Below are 17,921 nucleotides of genomic sequence, written 5' to 3' on the forward strand. Positions count from 1 at the left end.
GTTCATCTTTTTTTAGACTGACTTAGTTCTCTTACATAATGCCCGCTAAGTCCATCCATGTTGTCACAAACGGCACGATCTCATCCTTTTATTTGGCTGAGCAATATGCCATTTGTATGTATCCATACCTATCTATACCACATCTTCCTTATCCCCTTGTCTATCGATGGACATTTGGGTTGCTTCCATATCTTGATTATTGTAAGACTGTCGATGTTTTTTGTTTTTTTGTTTTTTTTTTTTTTATTTTTTTTTTTTCAACGTTTATTTATTTTTGGGACAGAGAGAGACAGAGCATGAACGGGGGAGGGGCAGAGAGAGAGGGAGACGCAGAATCGGAAACAGGCTCCAGGCTCTGAGCCATCAGCCCAGAGCCCGACGCGGGGCTCGAACTCACGGACCGCGAGATCGTGACCTGGCTGAAGTCGGACGCTTAACCGACTGCGCCACCCAGGCGCCCCGGACTGTCGATGTTTTTAATCTTTGATGAAATCCATTGTCATCCATCAGCTGTGAAGCAAAGAAGTCAGAGGCTTTCGATGGTCGAATGGAAAGTGATACACTCTTCCAGAAGGATAGTTTGGAATATGTATCAAAATGTTCGTTGTGTCTATCTTGACCCAGTATTCTCCCTCCTAGGAATTTACCCAGAGACAATCTCGCAAATAATGATGGGAAGTAAGAATTTCATCAGAGCACTATGTACAGTGTCAACAAATTATAATTTTTGACTGTCCATCAGTAGGGACTGGTTAAGTAAGTTACATAGAGACAATGCTACACTATAATTATAAACAACGACAGACATCTGTGTGTACTGAGTGACAAAGAGCATGTTACAGAACAGCATCTGAAATTGCATGTGAAGGCTGAATAGTAAGACACCTAAAAAGATGTTCACCAGAGCGCTGTCACCAAGTGGCGGTTGACTTTTGCTCCCAGCTTTGAACTTTTGGGGGTTATTTTACGAGCAAATAAGGATTATTATTGTAAAGATAATAAAGCGGTTTCAAAATCAAATTTCTTGGTAGGACTCACCCCTTCCCCAGAGATGCTACCACACCCCCAGGACCCAGTTACACACTCCCTCCTCTGAATTTATTACCATCGGTTTGGTATGATGCTATGTGAAGGGGGCAGAGGGTGCCATGGGAGGTGACCACATAGTGACCGTAAATGGAAAGAGAGACCCTTTCTGTTCTTTCCGCCTAGGTCCTCTCCACCACACCATCAACGTAAGCAACTTATGTGTTGACCCAGGAAGTTGCTTTTTACTCCTGTAAATTAAATTAAACAAATGTGATTGCATGCATTCTGTTCATTTTGTATACAATCTGCATCTTCCTCCTTATTCCCTTAGGCACCAATAGCCAAATGCAAAATAGGGCCATATTTTCATGTAAACACACTGCATAAAAATTATAAATGATATTCCAAATTTAAGTGTAAATTAGGCTGTGGTTATCTTTTCTACTGGTTTCTCCCATCAGCGTGGATAATCCAGAGCTATTTAATAGAACCGAATAGTAAGTAAGTGTCCAGGCTTGCTGAGACATTTCCGTTGGGCAATCAGCCTTTTTGGCCCTTGCTTCACATTTGTATTTGAGCCACAGTTTTTCCTCATAATCCTTCTAACAGGTAAGTATTCCACATGTCTTTTTTTTTTTTAAGTTTCTTTATTTTTGAGAGAGAGCGTGAGCTGGGGAGGGGCAGAAAGAGAGGGTGACACAGAATCCGAAGCAGGCTCCAGGCTCTGAGCTGTCAGCCCAGAGCCCGACGTGGGGCTCGAACTCACTGACTGCGGGATCATGATGAGTTGAAGCCAGACCCTTAACCGACTGAGCCACCCAGGCGCCCCACGTCTTTCACATGTCTTACCCTTATTTTTTTTTTTTTCTAGAACTTCCTAGGAGTCATGACAGTGCTGCTGGTTTGTGAGTTCTTTTAAAAGAACAAAATGTGTTCTTTATGGTTCCATTTTTTCCCCCAAGATAAAACACATACGGCTGAGTTATCCACAGCCAAAAGAGAAAATTCTAAAGCGAAAGGCAGGCATTGTTAAAACAGAAGATGAGCGGGGCTCAAATATCACAGTGTTCCCTGTGGAAAATGGAAAAAGAGCAAAATCAGGGAGCCCATCGTGTTCTGATAGGTCACTGACAGCTGATTCACAGGGTCCAGAGAAAGTCCAGGGAAGGGATATGATTAAGATGATAAATGATGTGAAGGTTGAAAGAATGACATTTCTAAAAGAAAATAAATACAAATGATGCCCTATGACCCAGCCAGAAGTCAAGGCCGTGCTTACCAATTTTGCCTTTCCCGTGTGCCTCGTCTGAACGCTGGTGGTGCCCCTCCGTTGCCCCACTTTCTGCTAGTTTAACCATTCAGCTGTGAGCCTTTCCTTTGCTGTCTCCTCCTCTCCCAGACACGTCCACGGATCTCCCCCGGACCGCCTTACACGGTAACTTTCTACCATCAGATTCAGAAATCAATTCAAAGAGAGGGGGGTGGGAATGAGCAACTCTAGAACAGCCATCAGATCAAGGGAGGAAAATCTTTGACTTAAAACAAAGAGAAGAACATTAAATAGTAGAACAAGAAGGCAAAAGGTGTCTTTTGAAAAAGACAAAAGACGCTTCCTGTTGGAGAGGATTCAGGGTCGGGGCACTGTGGGTATCAAATCGCCCCAATAATTTCGGAGAAACCTCCTCATGTCTGCTTCTCAGTGCCCTCCCAGGAAGTAGCCAGATGACCAATGAAGTAAGAGCCCACTGTGCGTATAACAGCATCCATTCTGTCACTGAGTCACAAGCCAGCAGGTAATGCTATCCCCATTTACAGGAGTGAAAACTGAGTGCCAGGGTGTTGGTCTTGCCCAGAATGACACAGCTCATTAGTGCGGAGCGCAGCTCCGTCAGAGAGGTCGTTTCTTGACTCACAACCCAGTCCTTTTTCTACAAGAGATGCCGCTGGCTTTCTAGAATCCCTAGAGCCTAGAATCTACTTGGTACATTCGTCTTTCACCTCTGAGTAAATCACAGAAACCTCTTCAGTGACTCACTGGTTCCCATCACCAAATAAATTACTCTTGTGGTGAACTCACAAAATGGTTGAATTATGGTTTCCTTTCTGGAAAATCGGGATATGTCAAAACTGAGAGGTAGTCGGAGTCCTATAGGACGTGTACCAACCTCTTTCAAGGGGCGCCCGGGTGGCTCAGTCAGTTAGGGGTCCAACTTTGGCTCAGGTCATGATCTCACGGCTCGGGAGTTCGAGCCCCGCATCCGGCTCTGTGCTGACAGCTCAGAGCCTAGAGCCTGGAGCCTTCTTCGGATTCTGTGTCCCCCTTTCTCTCTGCCCTTCCCCTGCTCATGCTCTGTCTCTCTCTCTCCCTCTCAAAACTGAATAAACATTAAAGATTTTTAAAAATAAAATAAAATAAAACTCTCGTTCAAGCATCTTGGATTTACCTCTCAATATACAGTCAACTTTTCATGTGGGGGAAAAAAAAACAGCTTTATGCCGATAATAGTACACAGCAGCTAATCCAATATTATGAACATTGGGCTTCAGAATTCAGAGAGGGCCTGTCTGTTATATTACTCATGTGTTCACACGTACATCTTCTACTCCCTCTGGTATCCTCTGGGTATACCCTTACCCATCCCCAACTAGCTGCTATATCTGTGGCCTAGGACCCAGCGATAGTGTTGCCTATAATGAAATGGATCAACACAAGCCACTGGAAGCCAAATACCTTAGTCAGCTCATGCTGCTATAACAAAGCACCATAGACCCAGTGGCTTAAACAAAGAAATTCATTTCTCACTGCTCTGCAAGCTGGGAAGTCCGAGATCAGGCTGCCTGCGTGGTCAGGTTCTGGTGGGAGTTCTCTCCCTGGTTTATAGATGGCCACCTCCATGCTGTGACTTTACATGGCAGGTGGAGAGAGATCTCTCTCATGTCTCTTCTTACAAGGGTGCTAATCCCCTTCACAAGGGTTCAACCCTCATGACCTAATTACCTCCCAGAGGCCCCACCTCTAAATACAATTACTTTGAGATGGAGGCTTCCACGTTTGGACTGGGGTGGGGGAGGACACAGACATTCCATTCACAGCATCGTAATATGGAAATTTCTTGAGTGTGTGCTTGGGAACCGGTGTGTTGATCCCAAATACTTCCCAACATTAGAAGAAAGACGAGATTCACAAGGATTCACCCTGCGGTGTTTGTTCAGACTTTAGAGGTGAGGTATAGAATGTCCCAAGAGTTCCACTAGGGAAAACAGGCACATGATTTCTTCTATTGGGAGTGTGCACCAAGTTTGACCTTGTCAAAGATACTGTTGCTCCATGGGGGCTGCAACCTGGCTGTGCCCTCGACAATTAATCCTGCTTTGTTTCCTTGGGGTGGAGGGAGGAACAGGCAGAGCCAGTCAAAGAGGCTTGAAATTGATTCCAAGTAGTATTGTTAAATAGACCAGGGCTGCTGAGAACTAGGTGTGAGTGCTCCGCTTTGGATGCAAAGGATAAATGCAGTGGGTGTCACAGGCAGAATAGTAATTATGTCATCTGTCTTGTCGAAGAATTTGACTATAGTAATTGCAACATTTTCTCCCATCATTGAAGCTTGTAATTATAGTGCAACTAACAGGATTATGTGCTAACTTGGGCTGTTTTAATCACCTCTTTTACTCGGAAATGCAATGGTAAAATTCCACAGTTGTTCCCAGGCTGCCGATTCTTTTCAACATCTGTTGTCTTATCACAGTTCGGTGCGAAGGAGGCAGAGATGCTCTGGGCATTTCATAATAGAGGACTTTAGGTAAAGCAGACGTGAGGCTTGACGAGAAAGCATAAACAGCAAGGGAGTTTTCAATTTCCAACCCAAATAAAATTTTCTCTTTGAAAGCAAATCATTTGGTTTTTTTTGTTTCAAAGATGGCAGATGTTTTATGCAATTTGGCAATGGCTGCAGCCCATACTTGATATGCGTTGAAGGAAACTTTCAGCTATAAAAATCAACCTAGGACTGATTAAGAAAACCCTCCCGCTCAACCTAATGAGGAGGTTGGGGTTAATTAATGCCTAGATATTAAGCTGTGTGTCAGGATGTCACCTTTCACGTGTAAGGCTCATTAAGATGCTCGTTACGTATGTTTATCTTTCCAGAGATCCCATAACAAACTCAAGGGTTATCCAAAGACTTTGTTCATACAGGAATAAAGGAACATTGGACACTGTGTGAAATACAGGGGCTGATGGCTGAGGTAGAAACCTCCCTTGATTCTTCCCTTGTAACATTCTCTTAAGAGTGTTGTTTCAACAAAACGAGGGCTTCTAGGATATTAATATTACATGGAACCGACCCAGATCCACACATCTGGTCTGAAAGTGGGCGCTTACTACTTAGCTCCAATACAGGCTACATTCCATATTCATTCCTGTTGTACAGATGCCCAGACAGGACTCTGCCGTCCTGGGGAGTGTGGTTATAACTCAGCAAGTGCATTTGTGATCCTAAAACAACAGCAGCAAAAGGAGGCAATCGAAGAACAGCCTGTTTTCCTGAAAGGAAAATTGTGGAGCAACTGCAATATCACCTTTAGAAGTGATAGAAACATCCCTAGATTAGATCTGCTTAAAACCAGCAAGGCCAGACATAAACAACTTAGTTGTCAGGGTGGCGTAGACAAGGAGCTGTGTGGCAGCAGATAAAATGATAGGAAACGGGAACACGGCCCAGCCCCATCTCTCCCTCCCCCAGCTGTCCTACAAAGCCTCATTTTTTTTAACTGAACTATAGCTGACGTACAATGTTAGATCAGTTTCAGGTATGGAACGGATTCGACAATTCTATACATTACAAAATACCACAATAAGTGTTATTATCATCTGTCACCGTACAGTGTTATTAAAATATTATTTGTATTCTCTGTGCTGTACTTTTCATCCCTGTGACTAGTTTATAACTGGAAGCTGGTACCTCCAAAGTTACATGTGTGGGGCCCCTTCCCCCAATGCCTTGGACAGATAGACTGGTTAACTATGCAGCAGCCCCCAGCGAGGCGCCCCCTTGCGGTCGCTTTCTGGAAATTCGACTATTCCCATTTGCCCAGGAACGATGTTGACAAACATCTGAACAAGTATGATCCAGGGGAAGGAGGCTGTGATTATAATTTAGCAGGCTAGCTTCAGGCCAGCTGGATCGTGTCGTTAAAAGGTAAATGGAGGCACGGTCAAGGTTTTCAAGCGTTTGTTTGAGCATACATCGATTCAAATGAGGCAGCACAAACCAAAGTGAGTAGGAGTGCTCAACCCACAGGAGCTGGGGCAAGGTTTCATAGAGAAGACGCTGAAGCAAAGCAAATAAATTGTTTGGTCATGTGGGTTCCCAGAGAGCTGGTCTCCAAGGAGAGTGTGCTGGCCCAGTGGAACATTCCAGTCCACTTGGCAGTTACAGTTTGATTATCAATCAGGGGGCTACTGTGGCATAAAAATTCTGTGGCCAGACAGCTTAGCTTCAAATTCTGGCTTTCTCAGTCAGTCAGTTAAGTGTCCGACTTCGGCTCAGGTCGTGATCTCAAGGTTTGGGAGTTCAAGCCCTGCGTCAGAGCCTGGAGCCTGCTTCCAATTCTGTGTCTTCCTCGCTCTCTGCCCCTCCCCCGCTCATGATCTGTGTGTGTGTGTGTCTCTCTCTCAAAAAATGAATAAATATTAAAAAAAATTCTGGCTTTCTCTCCAAGGGACCTTAGGCAAGTTTTTTAACTCTTGTGCCTCAGTTTTCTCATCTGTGAAGTGGCTTTAAGAATATTACTTAAGGGACACCAGGTTGGCTCTGTCGGTTAAGCATCTTACTCTCGATATCAGCTCAGGTCATGATCTCACGTTCCATGAGTTCAAGCCCTGCACTGGGCTCTGTGCTGACATCGTGGAGCCTGCTTGGGATCCTCTCCCTCTCTCTCTGCCCCTCCCCTGCTTGCGCTGTCTCTCTCAAAATAGATAAACAGTTTTTTAAAAAGAAGAAGAATTTCTGGAAAAATTTGGAAGCTAGGTCAGTTTTAAAAATCCGTAGGGAATGTATGTGGCTTGTATACGCTGGAGGCTCTAAAACATTTTTTCATTCATTTGTGGAATGTTTTTAACATTCTATGGAAGATTAAGACCTTGAATGTACGGAAAGGACCTCATCTGCCTGCTGTATACTTACCCCGCCTGTAGCCCATAATAAGCACTTGCGGGCGGAACCACGTAATTGGCAGGAGGCATTAATGCACAGGCCGTTCATCTGCCCAGCACGTGACCCAGACCTTGGGTGAAATGAGCTGGGAACTTCATCCTGTTAGCCAGTGTATCTCAGCCCTCTACTGCCTCCCACTTGTCTCGTCCTCGAAAACCCCTGGGCTTGAACGAGGGGGATAGTTCAGTGCACAACTGCCTCGTGTCAGCAGGGCTTCAGGGAAGAGTGGAAGGAACGGAGGAGAGGGAGCATTCTGGTCAACAGCAACTCCCTGCACAGGGGAGTGGCCGCTGTGAGTTAAAATGTGTGCTTAGAACTGCTAGGAATTTACCCAAGGGACACAGGAGTGCTGATGCATAGGGGCATTTGTACCCCAATGTTTATAGCAGCACTTTCAACAATAGCCAAACTATGGAAAGAGCCTAAATGTCCATCAACTGACGAACGGATAAAGAAGATGTGGTTTATATACACAATGGAATACTACTTGGCAATGAGAAAGAATGAAATCTGGCCATTGGCAGCAACGTGGATGGAACTAGAGGGTATTACAGTAAGTGAAATAAGTCAGGCAGAGAAAGACAGATATTATATGTTTTCACTCATATGTGGATCTTGAGAAACTTAACAGAAGACCGGGGGTGGGGGGGGGGGGGGTAGGGGGAAAAAAAAAGTTACAGAGAGGGAAGGAGGCAAACCATAAGAGACTCTTAAATACTGAGAACAAACTGGGGGCTGATGGGGGGTGGGAGAGGGGAAAGTGGGTGATGGGCATTGAGGAGGGCACCTGTGGGGATGAGCACTGGGTGTTATATGGAAACCAATTTGACAACAAATTATATATAAAAAGATAATAAAATAAAATAAAATGTGTGCTTAGAGGGGCACCTGGGTGGCTCAGTCAGTTAAGCATCCTGCGTCTTGATTTTGGCTCAGGTCGTGATCTCAACGGTTCATAAGTTCGAGCCCCGTGTCTGGCTCTGCACTGAATGCACGGGGCCTGCTTGGGATGCTCTCGCTCTCTGTCTCTCTGTCTCTCTCTCTACCTACCCCTCCCCCACTCGTGCTCTCCCTCTCTCTCTCTCTCTCAAAAATAAATAAACAAGAAAAGCGCACTTAGAGTACATAACTTATGTGTGTGATACAAAATATGCTAATAACATGCGTTCTGTTGAGGAGTATGAACTGACTCCCTACGTGGTCATGAGAGGGGATTGCAATCAAACAATTCACAATAATAATACTGAATACAATCCCACTGGCCTGCCCAGGGCCAGCACTCGGCTTTACCCGCCTGGAAGTGGATTAGCAGAGTAATGAGAAGCTAGCGGCCTGGGGACTCCACTCATCACGCAGTGGAGAACAGAACAGGGATGTCTGGACCTTCCCCGCTGGCTTCTCCTTCCTCTCTGGAGGTGGATCCGCCATCCCTGGGCCACATCCCTTTCCCCAAAGGCACATTTGAAACCCGGTCTCCTCTGGGTTTGCACAGACCCCGTCTCTCCGGGTCGGGAACGGCCTGTCCTTGGGCTGGTCCGCCCGGCCGCCTCTGCACCGGACCCACGGGAGCTGGCGCCTAACCGACACCTGTGCTGTGTCCCCCGCAGGTCTCCCAGGCAGCTGCGGACCTCCTGGCCTACTGCGAAGCCCACGTACGCGAAGACCCTCTCATCATACCAGTGCCTGCGTCAGAAAACCCCTTCCGAGAGAAGAAGTTCTTTTGTACCATTCTCTGACTCCGTTCGTTATGAAGCGTCTCCTTGTGCATCAGGAAGCTCCCCGGTAGAGCCCGCATGTTCTTGGCGCCAGGGGTTCCAGTCACCCCCGTCCCCGGCCTCTCTTCATCCGTTTCCTTCTCTGCGTTCAATTTCACTACTTTTTGTCCTTCTCGTGTTATTTGCGTCACCGGCGAAGAAAATCGACGTTTTTGTAACAAATAACAAATAAGTATGGGTTTAAGGGTTTCATTTCTTCCTAAACAGCACCTCCCGTATTTAAATACATCGAGCTAATACATTGTACATTCAATACGACAGTATTTATTGAATAAGATAATTTATTGAAAAGAAAAACCGTACTTGGCAGTCCCCCCTTCACAAATAATTCACCATCGAATGAGAGCAGTTTGACCAACTAGAACGCATGGGTAAATGTTCCTCTCTTGCTTTTCCGTCCTCCTGTTAGGAAGGAAATGACCCATAGCGTCAAATGACCCATAGCGTCATATGTGTCTCACTGGGACCATGTGGCCCGAACCCCGATGGGGACGCAGGTCCCCATTTCCCCCTGATTATCACGGGCCACTTGGGAGGTGGGCCTCCTACGAATGTGGACGCCGGGTGAATATTGCAGCAAGCTTAACTGTCAATGTGCCCCAGCTGGGCCAGCCAGGGGCACCGGCTCCCCTCTCCATGGGCCACCGCTTCCTGCTCCCCTTTTCTGGCTCCTCCTCAGTTGTTCTCACGTGGGCTGCACGGGGCCCCGCGGGGTTTCACCACGGTGGCCCAGCACAGTGATCTGCAGGGACAGCAGCTCACTAACGCGCTGTCCGCTGATCTGAGCGTTGACACGTATTCACTTGTTCCGTCCTCCGGCAATCCGTAAAACGCCACGAGGGCATGTCTGTTTTACAGAGAGGAAGACGGAGACACGGACAGATTCTGTGCTCTCCCCAAGGCGATCGTTAGTAAGCAGGAACACCGGGGCTTGAGCCTGGCCCCAGGGCTCCCTGAACCCCTGAGCCACGCTGCCTTTCGGCTCCACCCGTCTGCGGGTAAACAGGCCTGCAGAGCGCCTGTACCACAGGCTGTGCGGCACCTTCGCCGGGCCCACTCTGCAGCAACACCTGTCCCCCCATCTTTGCCAGGAGGAGGCATGTGGGTGCACGTAGCTTACGGACGATGATAGATATGCGGATGCTCCAGCGGCAGGCCGGACGGCTCTTGGTTTTTCTGAGTCAAACTTGCAGACCCCGCCTGAAACAAAAATGACAGAGGAGAATAAACCATGGGGATAGAGAGCTCCTTGTCCAAGTTTGTGAGGTTCCTCTTGTGTAGAAACTGCCTCACTCCCTGGCGCTGACAGCAGCTGGCTGTGTGATGCGAGGCAAGCCGCTGTGTGCCTGGAAGGTTCTGACCTGCTAATCGGGGATAACGGTCATTGCTCCTCCTGCCTTTCTATCTGGGAGGGCACGGAGAGGCGCTCCATGGATGGACGCTCTAATGTATCATTTAAATAAATTACTAAATGCCGCAATGTAATAGTGGCAGGAAAGCAGGACTTCAACGAGGCCCCGGTTCGGCCTGAGGAATACTGTCAAATTGCCCACAAAAAGCCAAATATAATTTCAGATCAGTTAATAACTTGCCACCTTGCAAATGGCTTTAGTGCATTTTTATTCTTTGCTTCTTTTGCTGAAAGCTGCTCTTTATTTCACTAAAGCTCGCTCACACAACTAGTGAGGTCAGAAGCTGTGTGCTCAGACTGTGCGGAGTTGTACGCCGTGTGTGATAATAAGACTGCAAACCCTTCTGTATCTCGGTTTACGACCAGGATCTCTTTATTCCGTGGTCCATGTCAACATCATTCACCTGATAAAGCAAAGCACAATTCATAAAAGCGCATCAGAGAAACCGAGAAAGTGGGGCAGCACGGAGGCTGGCTAAATCGGGTCAGGAAGAAAACTGTGCTTCTAGGCTTCCTCTGAACTTTCTCTCCTTTGTGTTTAACTTTCACTGTCTCTCCTTTCTCCCCCTCTGTGTCCTTTTCCTCCTCTCTTCCTTACCTTCCTCCGCGAGATGCTTTCTTGTCTTTGTACCCACACCTTTTCCTCCCAAACTTGCGGCAGTGTGGGTGGTTTGTCCCTTGTCCCTTCTAAAGTGTCGCTGAACTCAGTGCTATCTTCCTAAAGGCAAGGTCATGCACGTCAAGGTCAGGTCAGGCTTTGAGGCAAGGTCAGGCTATGAGATACACAAACATGCGAATGAGCCCTTCGCCCCGCTAGCAGTCACTGGGGAGTGAACAAAAGGGGGTGCCTCTGCAGTGGACAGTTGTCACTTTGTGATCGCAGTCCGGCCAGCATCTGACCTCCTTTCCTATAGGGGGAGATCACCCCCTGCACATACACTTAGTGGGGTGCAGTAGAACTCCCGTTCACTGTGGATGCTGGAGGGGGGACGTCTTCCCTGTCTCTCAGGGGCACCCCCTTTCCAGCACCAGACTGGCCAGGGAGGGGCCAGTGGCCTGACGCGAACTGCTAGGACTCCTTTGCCTGGACCTACAAGCTCAGAGCAAATGGCACAACAGTGAAAAGATGCTGAGATTCGTTTTATGGGATCTGCGGTGGTCCAGCAGGGAGGCATCCAGGACGGGCAGGGATTCTGTGCCCACTGCTAACAGTGTCCAGGGATGGCAGAGTCCTGAGTAGACCACTCCTGCTCCATTGCTTGGTCCCACAAGCTGTCTCGCGCCCCTCCCCCCACATCCTTCTAGGTCCCCTTTCTAGCTCCTTTCTAGCCTCCAAGCTCCATCCACTAAATTTCTTATTCCTCCATGAAATAGCCTGGGTTGGATGTACCGATCCTGTGATCTAAAAACCCCGTATGTCAAGGGCAAAACCCAGCAAGCTGATCTATGCTGTTGCAAGTAGGGGACTATTAATTACTCTTTAGGGGATGGGAACCAGAAGGAGCACAAGGGGAGCTTCTTGGGATGTTCTGTTCCTTGACCTGGTTGCTGGTGACCTGGGTGTGTCCGGTGTGTGAAAATTCTTCGAGCTGTACCCTTCTGATTGTGCGCTTTTCTGTATGTATGTTACACTTCAATAAAAACTTAGTTTTTGTGGCTAGCAATCAATCCTACTGGGTTCTTTTGTTTTGTTTCGTTTTTTGACACTTCGCTCAACTTTTTACTCCTCTTTAGGTAGAACATCATTAATGGAGCATTTACGATTGTATTTGACAACATTTTGAAATTTGAAATACGTCTAATCCGCAGCTATCTGGCCAGAGAACCGGCTTTCAGCAGAATGCAGATGGTTCCTTGGCAGTAAGATGTTCGAGTGCCATGCTGTGCCAGCCGTGTCTTTTGGGAAAACAGTGAGGAATCCCGCTGAGAATTCTCACTTGGATCAGCCTCTCTGTAAATGAGGCCGGTGACATCCCTCCCGGCCCCTCCTGCCTCCTGACCATCAGGAGTGAATGCAGGGGGTGGCCGGCCACAAAACCCTATTCTCAAACACCACCTCTGAAGGAAGGAACGGTAGCAAAGGCACCAGCTGGCCCCATGACAATGGTGCATCTTCCAAACGCAGCCCCTGGCCGCCCACCCCGTAGACACACGGAGACAAACATGGACTTTTCAACTGGGCTCCCGCTTCAAGGTCCCCTTCCCAGCCTCTGATTGCTTCTGAGGGTCCCCCAGCGCTGTCTCCTTTGCTCCCAGCTACCACGTGGCCAGTGTCCTTGCAGAGAGTGAACGTTGAATCCCAGGGTGATCACAGACTAGCTTCGCGCTGGGACTCCCGCTACACGAGTCAAGACATCTTCCCGTTGATTCTGAACTCCAGCCCCCACGGAACACAATGCTGAGTCCAGGAATTGTCAGCAGCCTCCCTCCGAGGAAGCCACGGGAGGGGCGCAGACCAAGGTCGAAGGAATTTTGTTCTGGTGACTCTTCAAATTCAAGATGAAAATAATAATAATAATGGCAATAACTAACATTTTGACCTGGAAAGAATAGGGACCGTGGAGATAGCTCAGACTATTTATTCACACTCCCATTTCCTTCAGCTCTTCAGGATGTTGGGAAGATGCCAGATCACAGGTATCTTTTATGGAGGACCAAAACGAGGCTCCCTACCCTGGCCCGGGAGCTTCGTCCCCTGGGGGCCATGCCACTCGGCCCTCCCCGGGCTGCACAGCCAGTAGTGGACAATAAACTAGGCGTGTGCCCAGGTTCAGTGTTTCTGGAGATAAGTAGGGATGAGCCAGTGTCAACCCCCATGGGTCAGAACCGAACATCCCATCCGGTTTCTGATAAAACCCTTACACCTGACCCTGTTTTAGCTGTAAGTCACTAGTACTAACTTTTAAAATTTTCAAGCCCGTGTATGGTAATTAACCACACACCGATGTTACTCTAACCGCTTACCTTCAAGGATTCTCATTTGAAGGAGTGGCCTCTATCAGCCCAGCCTGCCCTGGCCTCCAGTAATTCCCCAGAGTGGCTTTCACACCTCACTCCCCCTCCTAACCCTGTGCTCATCCACACTGGCCGTTATTCAAGCCTACCTCACCAACCCTGATCCCTGCTGCCACAGGGCCTTTGCACCTGCTGCTAACTCTGCCTAGTACACCCTTCGCTCCTCCTTTTGCCAGGTCTACTTACTTTTTAGATCTCAGCTTGAACATCAGTGAGGGTTCAAGCTTTCCTGACCCCTCCGACCAAGTCAACGGTGTTTATAGGTTCTTACTGCGCTGTGGAGCTCTCCATACAGCGCTTTTTTTTTTTTTTTTTACATTTGTATATGTGATCACTCTGCCCATCTGCTTCCCCAGCTACACTGTAAACTCCATGAGGGCAGGGCGTTTATTCACAGGTAGCCCCAGCACCTACCATATCCGCTGACACATGAGAGGCACTCCATAAGCATTATCTACATAAATGCATGCAAGTCCCTGCTAGTCGTTTCTCGACACCAAGTGCTTCTCTTTCAGGGTTCTCCAGAAGCTGCTAACTCCTGAAAGAACCCTCCGAAGACCCCGTGAAACAGAACCCAAGGAAGGGAGGAAGGAAAGCCGTTATTTGTTGAGTGTTTACATCTGCCAGGCACCAAGCCAAGGAGTTCACTTTTTAATCCTCTTAACCACGGTGTTGTGAGATTTACTGCCCTTATTCTGTACATGTCTATTCCTCATATGTATTTGAAGAAGCTTAGTTCAAATGAAGGAACTTGCCCAAAGTCAGACAAGTTCTAAGGGGCTGAATTTGATCCCAGTCAGTGCCCCTGACTTAACGCCTCCATACTGCTGCCTGGAGTCAAACCAAAAGCCTCAGAGACAAGTCTCCAGCTCCTCCATCCCACATTAGAAAAGATACATAAAAGTTTGGGACACTTGGGTGGTTGAGTCGGTTAAGCATCCGACTCTCGGTTGCGGCTCAGGTCACGATCTCACAGTTTCATGACTTTGAGCCCCCCATCGGGCTCCATGCTGACAATGTGGAGCCTGCTTGGGATTCTCTCTCTCTCCCTCTCTCTCTCTCTCTCTCTGCCTCTCCCGCACTTGCGCTGTCTGTGTCTCTCTCAAAATAAAAAATAAAATAAAAGCTACTAGGAAACCATGAAGCATACTCTTGACTTTATGGAATGGTCACGCTTTCTGGCTGTTTAAAAACCATACAGCGCCTACATGCTGAAAAGGCACCCTCACCCTGCACAGCTAAAGCGGGTTCCATTGCGGTAATTAAGGTCAGGGTAGGGCTGCTGCTGGGTCAGCAAAGAAAGAAGGCTTGAGGAGGAAGGAAACATTGTTTCATGAACCAGGAAGGTCACGTTGGTCAATTTAGTTCACTCCTAATACCCATTGTTTGGAGTAGGGGGTATTTAAGTGTTTCAGTGAGAAAAGCAACCTATTATTAACCATGGCCAGGTGCGTGTACAAGTATTCATTGTCTGACTTTTCTTTCCAAGTTATTTGGTAAAATTCTTATCATTTACTTGGATCTTTTACATTTTTTATTATACTTTCTTTTTCGCTTTTAAGTTAGACTTCATTCAACTCAAGAATAAGCCAATCCTTAAGGCAGAATAAAAGAAACCATTGTCCCTGATGACGTCAGGGCTTTGCAGCTGTTCTTATACTACCTGTTTTCTGATCAAGTAACTTGCTTCATCTGACACTGGTCTCTGACACTGGAAGTACGGATCCACAACGGCACGTCTTGCTTTGGTGAAAATGACATAGGAACGAGACAATGCAAGAAGAAATGAGGGGCCTGCTTGGTAGACAAGTAATGATCAAGCCAGGAGTTATTTTAGGAGATTAAAAAAAAAAAAAAAAAAAGCAAAACAAAACAAAAACAGAGTACTGAGGAACCTGACTCTGGAGTCAGAGGGACTCAGGTTCAAATCCTGGCTCTGTCACTTACTAGCCCTGCCGCTGCTCTGAGCTCTCATTCCCTCTAATGAACTGAAGATAACACCACTCGTGAGCGTTCAGTGAGATAGCATGACTAGTTAGCATTGTCTGGAATGCAATACATGCTCAACAAATAGGGGACTAAACAATATTTACTCTGTTCACAATTATTGTGGAAACAAGACCAGACAGAGACTCGGAATTTACAATAAGACCGTCGTTTACAATAATGCTTTGAAAGAAAGAGAAGGTAAAAACTTATCAGCCTGTAACTGGGCATCCATTACATTCCAAAACCTTAACACATTAAAATTATAAGTTTTTTTTTTAAGTTTATTTATTTATTTTGAGAGAGAGAGAGCATGAGACAGGAAGGGGCAGAGAGAGAATTCCAAGCAGGCTCCATGCTGTCAGCACAGAGCCCGTTGTGGGGCTCAATCCCATGAATGGTGAGATCGTGACCTGAGCCAAAAAATCAAGAGTCAGACGCTTCACCAACTGAGCCACGCAGGCACCCTGGCTGGTATGTATGTATGTATTTATGTGTTTATAGAAAGAGAGAAAGAGAGCATGAGTGACCAGGGGAGGGTCAGAGAGAGAGGGAGAGACAGAATCCCAAGCAGGCTCCATTCTGTCAGCACAGAGCCTGAGGTGGGGCTCGAACTCATGAACCATGAGATCATGACCTGAGCCAAGATTAGGAGTGAGACACTTAACCAATTGAGCCACCTGAGTGCCCCTATAGGCTGCTTAATACACAAAAACAACCAAGGACTTGCACATTCCAGAAACTGCTTTATGGGGCAGAGACCTCGTGATATGCAGGGAAGGCAGGCCCTCAGTGTAACCGGCAGTGCGGAGGGTGGTCAGGTCTGTTGGTGTAAGTTTACAAACTTTCAGATTGCTGTTTGAAAGGGTGATGGTAACATTCATTTGAAGGAGGTCAAAGTATTTGGTAAAACACTCAGAGTCTCGGAAGGGATCACAGTATTCACCCAAGGAAGTGAGCCGTTAAGGGCTCTCTGGAACTTTACTTTCTAACTACTACTAAGAAGGGCTGTCTTTTTGTGGTGAGCTGTTTTCTCTCCATCTGTTATCTTCCTCTGGCAATTTTGAATGAATGCACACTGGACTAAGATACCAAAGGCTGGGCCCATACTTCGTGATGCCAGGTCCCCATGGAGTTGTAGCTAGAGCTAGGCTAGCCCGGAGTGCCCACCTGCCCCAGCCTGTCCACCCGTCCACCTGCCCCAGCCTGATGGCAGGGAAGGGATGGCTGTTAGGGAACTTGGCAGTGTCCAGGCACAAATTACTTAACTGATGTTATGGACTGAATTGTGTCTCCTGGAAATTCATATGCTGAAGGGCTAACCCCCGGGACCTCAGAATGTGACTGTATTTGGTGATGGGGTCTTTATAGAGGTAATCAAGAGAAAATGAGGTCTTTAAAAGGGACCTAATCCAACATGATGGTGTCCTTCTATGAGGAGATTAGGACATAGACACACACACAGAGGGGATGAGCCTGGGAAGACACAGGGAGAAGGTGGCCATCTGCAAGTCAAAGAGAACAGCCTCAGAAGGAACCAAACCCACCGACATCTTGATTTTGGATTTCTATCCTACAGAAGTGTGGGAAAATAAATGTCCGTTGTTTAAGCCACCCAGTCTGTGATGCTTTGCTATGGCAACCCACCTCCTAAGCACTTTGCAAGTCCTCTTAACCTGTGAGTAGGATTAAAACCATTTTAAAGGTGGCAGAATGAGGCACAAAGAGATCAAGTGACCAAGCGACTTGCCAAAGTCACCTGACAGGAACAGGCAAGGCTGGGACCCGCGCAGTCTAATGCCAGAGTGCCTGCTCTTAACCACTCTGCTCTGCCGCCCCTTGGGACAGGTGGGAAGTAGTCGATACTCAGAGATCCGGTGAAAATAGTGGGCAGCTGAACAGGGAACCAGAGGTGTGGGGAGGGGGGCGGTGGCGCTTGGCAGGTGATGCCGAAGAATCCCAGTGGGTGGTCAGTCATCATGGGGGACAGGAGACATGGGGATGGGGGACCCGCAAAACTTCGTAGCTGGAACAAAGCCACAGGACAGGGTCACAGGGCCAAGCCCCAGTCGTGATGGGCCTGGCTAGAGCAAGATCCGAAACCATGGGATGTCTGGAGAACTAGAATGTGCCATAAAGAATTGGGGTGGAGACAATCGTAGACCCCTAATCCTGCAAGCTGGGACATACAATAGGCAGGAGAACTCAAGCCTGGAAACTCTGGGGCAGGAGCGTCGTGAGCAGAGCAGGTAGTGGGCAGTGTCCAGAACATCACCATCTCAGCCAGGTTATGGGTACCACTTTCCGAGTCAGCCTTATCGGGAAGAGTGGGGACAAAACTCCTCAGGTGTGGCCAAGGGTACGTGAGCACGGATTGCAACTGACCGTATGGGACTCAGGAAACCCACTCAGGATGCTGGAAGAATCAGGAGCAGGGAAGCGTGGGGGAAAGTTCCATGGGGCAGCCCCAGTATCCTCTGGGGATGTCCC

The 17,921-nt window shown here is 47.6% G+C and overlaps 1 protein-coding gene across 4 annotated transcripts in view; it reads left to right on the forward strand.

Annotated features, from left to right (window-relative positions):
* The window catches only part of GNG4 (G protein subunit gamma 4), a 71,084-nt gene extending 58,986 nt beyond the window's left edge, over nt 1–12,098 (forward strand). For all 4 annotated transcript variants that reach the window (XM_045437287.1, XM_045437288.1, XM_045437284.1 and 1 more), the window contains one exon: nt 8,852–12,098. In XM_045437287.1, coding sequence (XP_045293243.1) covers nt 8,852–8,980 — 129 coding nt within the window. In that variant the 3' untranslated portion in view covers nt 8,981–12,098. The remainder of the gene's footprint in view (nt 1–8,851) is intronic.
* Nucleotides 12,099–17,921: the final 5,823 nt, after the last annotated feature.

This window comes from Leopardus geoffroyi, chromosome D2 (genome assembly GCF_018350155.1).
Source record: "Leopardus geoffroyi isolate Oge1 chromosome D2, O.geoffroyi_Oge1_pat1.0, whole genome shotgun sequence".
Lineage (NCBI taxonomy): Eukaryota > Metazoa > Chordata > Mammalia > Carnivora > Felidae > Leopardus > Leopardus geoffroyi.